The sequence below is a fragment of the Euleptes europaea genome, chromosome 2, assembly GCF_029931775.1.
Source record: "Euleptes europaea isolate rEulEur1 chromosome 2, rEulEur1.hap1, whole genome shotgun sequence".
In the NCBI taxonomy this organism is placed as follows: Eukaryota; Metazoa; Chordata; class Lepidosauria; order Squamata; family Sphaerodactylidae; genus Euleptes; species Euleptes europaea.
In genome coordinates, this window is record NC_079313.1 from 137,320,208 (window position 1) to 137,323,801 (window position 3,594).

At 57.7% G+C, this 3,594-nt stretch overlaps 1 protein-coding gene across 1 annotated transcript; it reads right to left on the minus strand.

Moving 5' to 3' along the window:
- Positions 1 to 308: 308 nt before the first annotated feature.
- SOX12 (SRY-box transcription factor 12) lies at positions 309 to 1,279 on the minus strand. The gene has a single exon (XM_056845234.1). The coding sequence runs from the start codon at positions 1,269 to 1,271 to the stop codon at positions 309 to 311; it is 963 nt and encodes a 320-aa protein (XP_056701212.1). The 5' UTR covers positions 1,272 to 1,279.
- Between the last annotated feature and the right edge of the window lie 2,315 nt (positions 1,280 to 3,594).

The window sequence follows — 3,594 nt, forward strand, 5'->3', positions numbered from 1 at the left end:
ATGGGTAAATAAACACTGAGGACAAGACAAGCCAGGAGTTCTCCCTGGCTGGGGCTCGCGGGGAGGAGAGGCAATGAGGAGTCCGACCCCACCTCTCCAAGCCGAGGCGGCAGATGCTCGCCAAGTGGGTGTGTGCCGGGTGGGGGATGGGCTGATGGAAAGCTTGCCTTTGAATGCAGCCGAGGCAAGAAAAATGGAGATACCTGATTCCTGCATGTAAACAGCTGGGTTTCTTGTCTTTCTTTCTTTTTTTTTTTGATAACAACCTGATTGCGGAGAAGCGAGAAGAAGAGTTACCTGGAGGGGACTCAGTACGTAAAGACCAAGTCCGAGATACTGGACATCAGCCAGTCCCCTGCTATCATCTCAGTCACCTCCGGGGTGCAATAATCCGGGAACTCAAAGTGAGACGCGGCTCCCAAGGGAAAGAGGTCAAGGTCTTTGTCGAAGACGGACCAGTCCGGGGTCCCGCAGGGCGTGTTCGGCTGGGCTCGGCTTGGCAAGAAATTCAAGAGCTCTTCTTCCAACTCTTCGTCCGAAGAGGCAAAGGAAGAAGGAGGGGACCTGGTAGATGCCGGGGAAGGGATCTCGGAGGACCTCGCCTGTTCCGAGAAGGGTTTGGTCAAGGCAGCAGCTTCGGGGTCCTTTGGCTCGCCCGAGTCGGACGCCCAGCCTCCTTTATCACCAGTTGCTGGCAGCACGTGCCAGAACTCTTTGCTGGGACTTTTCGGACTGTCGTCAAAGGATGTCTCCAAGAGTCGCACTTCGAGGGGGTCATCGTCCATCTCTGCTCCCACCTGGCCACCGCCATCAAGGTCTTGCTTAGCAGGCTGTCTTCTGGTGGAAGCCACCCGCCCAAGGACAGAGGGCTTGATCTTCACGGGGACCCTTGGGCGGGACTTGGGGCTTCCCATCTTGCCTTTCTTCCTGGGCCGGTACTTGTAGTCAGGGTAGTCGGCCATGTGTTTTAGGCGCAGCCGCTCCGCCTCCTTGACAAAGGGGATCTTCTCAGAGTCCTGCAAGAGCTGCCAACGCCTGCCCAGCCGCTTGGAGATCTCGGCATTGTGCATGTCTGGCCACTGGTCCATGATCTTCCGCCTCTCGTTCTGGGACCACACCATGAAGGCGTTCATGGGACGCTTGATGTGCCCGCTGGGAGTCTTGCACCAGCCCGGTTCACCTTTGGCATCCTTCAGGAGCAAGGTGTCTTTGGGACACACCTCCCTCTTGGCTTCCGCTCCCCGGCTCCTCACGTTCCTTTGCTGGACCATGTTTCCCCCGCCGCCGTTTCTTAACGCCACTCCTCGAGAAATCTTCCCAGACGCTAAACCCGAGCCGGGGTTATTTTTTCATCATCTGGCAGAGGAAGGATCCACCGCTTGTCCGGTAGGTGGGCGAGCCTCTCCGGCTGCCGGGAGATCTTTCCCCTCGTCCACGCCCCCCTTTTAACTCGGTCTCGGAAGCAGCTGCCTGGCAAATTGACAAGAGTGGTTGTGGCACCTCCGCCGTGCCTCTCGGAGACTCCAGACGGGCAGCCGGAGGGGCGGACGAGGGTCTGCGGAAGGAAAGAGAGTCTTTGGCAAACCAGCCAAGGGCAGGAGGGGCGGGGGGGGGGTCAGCTCCAGGCAAGGGACCCCTCGGGGCGCTGCATCACCCGGAGACTGCCGAACCCGTCACGCCTTCTCGCTGCTGCCGCCGCCGCCTCCACGGCCGCCTCCCAGGGGTAGGGAAAGGCCTCCGAATGAATGAATGGAAGGGTCAGAAGGAAGCCGCCGTGCCCCTCGGGTGCCCTCCACGCCTCTTTGCTCCGCCGCTCGCTTTGCTAGCAAAGCCTGCTCACGCCCACCCCTCTCGGCGAGCTCCTCTTCGCTGCCTTCTCTTATAGCCCATCCTCGCTGGCAGCCCCCTCCTCCTCCTCCCCCCTCCCCCTCCCCTCCCAGACGCACTCGGCCCCTCCCCTCCTGTACAGTCTAGGGGCTGCATGCATTGCTGCTAAGAGTAAACACCAAGGTGCTTATTCTGTCAATGGGAGGCTCCTCCCACCCGGGGACGTCATTGGTTGCGGGGCAGGAATAGAGCATTTGCATCCCCCAATAGGAGGAAGGGGTTGCTGGAGAGAATGTCAAAAACTTTCCCCTGCTTCCCCCCCCCCCTCCACTACCAATCCCCCCTCCACTCTGCTACCTGAAACATGACCTCCCCCAGTTCAGACTGGCCAGGCCCAGGGGATTCAGCCCCGCCTGGCTGCTGCTTTTCTTGGGGTCCCGTCAAGTTCACGGGTGAAGTTGCTTCCAGGGGAAGGAGAGCAGCAGAGCAGGGAGAGAGGCGAAAAGCTCAGCCGAGGGCAGCAGCCCTGGAAAAATGCTTTCCATTCCTAGGCGCTAGCAAGTGTGGAGGGGAACATTCAGGCGTCGGCGCTGAAAAAGAAAATACTTTAAATTCCTCTGCGCCAGTTTCAAGGGCCCAGATACCTGCAGGGCCTGCCAACTTTTCTACCAGCGGTGGCAACTGCGCTCTGAAGCGCGGCTCGATCCGCAGGAACCCGAAGGCGATTGCTTTGCCGTCTGCGCGGGGAAGTAATTGCGCGGTGAAATAATTCCTGCCTGCCGAGCTGAGATTAAAAGCGCGGCTAGGGAGGCCCGTTGAGAAACTGCCTGAGTTTTTTCCAGGCCTCCAGGATAAAGAGCCGACCACACAGGACTCAGAAGCCAGGCCAGGGACTGGAATCTTGCTCAGGCTGCTTTTTTATGCAAACTGGTGTATCCCTGTGTGTGTAAAGTGCTGTCAAGTTGTAGCCGACTTATGGCAACCCCAGTAGGGTTTTCAAGGCAAGAGACTAACAGAGGGGGGTTTGCTGTTGCCTTCCTCTGCATAGCGACCCTGGGATTCCTTGGCGGTCTCCCATCTAAGTCCTGACCAGGACCGACCTTGCTTAGCTTCTGAGATCTGCTAAAATTAGGCTAGCCTGGGCCCTCCTGGTTAGGGCAGAGGAACAAAAGTGTTGCCACTGTCTGGTCTATGGAAGGACCCTGGACTTCCCTGGAGGTCTCCCATCCAAGTATTGACCAGGGCCGACCCTGCTTAGCTTCTGAGATCTGATAAGATTAGGCTAGCCTGGGCCATCCTGGTCAGGGCAGGGGAACACAGGGGGTTTGCCACTGTCTGGCTCAATGGAAGGACCCTGGACCTCCTTAGCGGTCTCCCACCCAAGTACTGACCAGGGCCGACCCTGCTTAGCTTCTGAGATCTGACGAGATCAGGCTAGCCTGGGTCATCAAGGACAGGGTGGTGTATCACTACAGCGTTATTATCTATTTACTTTGTTTAGATCCCACCTTCCCAATGGGGGCCCAAAGCAGCTTACATGGTTCTCTTCTCCTCCATTTTATCCTCACAACCACCCTGTGAGGTAGGCTAGGCTGAGAGTGTGTGACTGGCCCAAGATCACCCAGCAAGCTTCCATGGCAGAGTGGGGAATCGAACCTGGGTCTCCCAGGTCCTAGTCCGACACTTTAACCACGCTGGCTCTCAAACATTCTGTCCTTATAACAATCTATTGTGACCATGGACTGCTTTTCTCTGAGAACCCAGCTT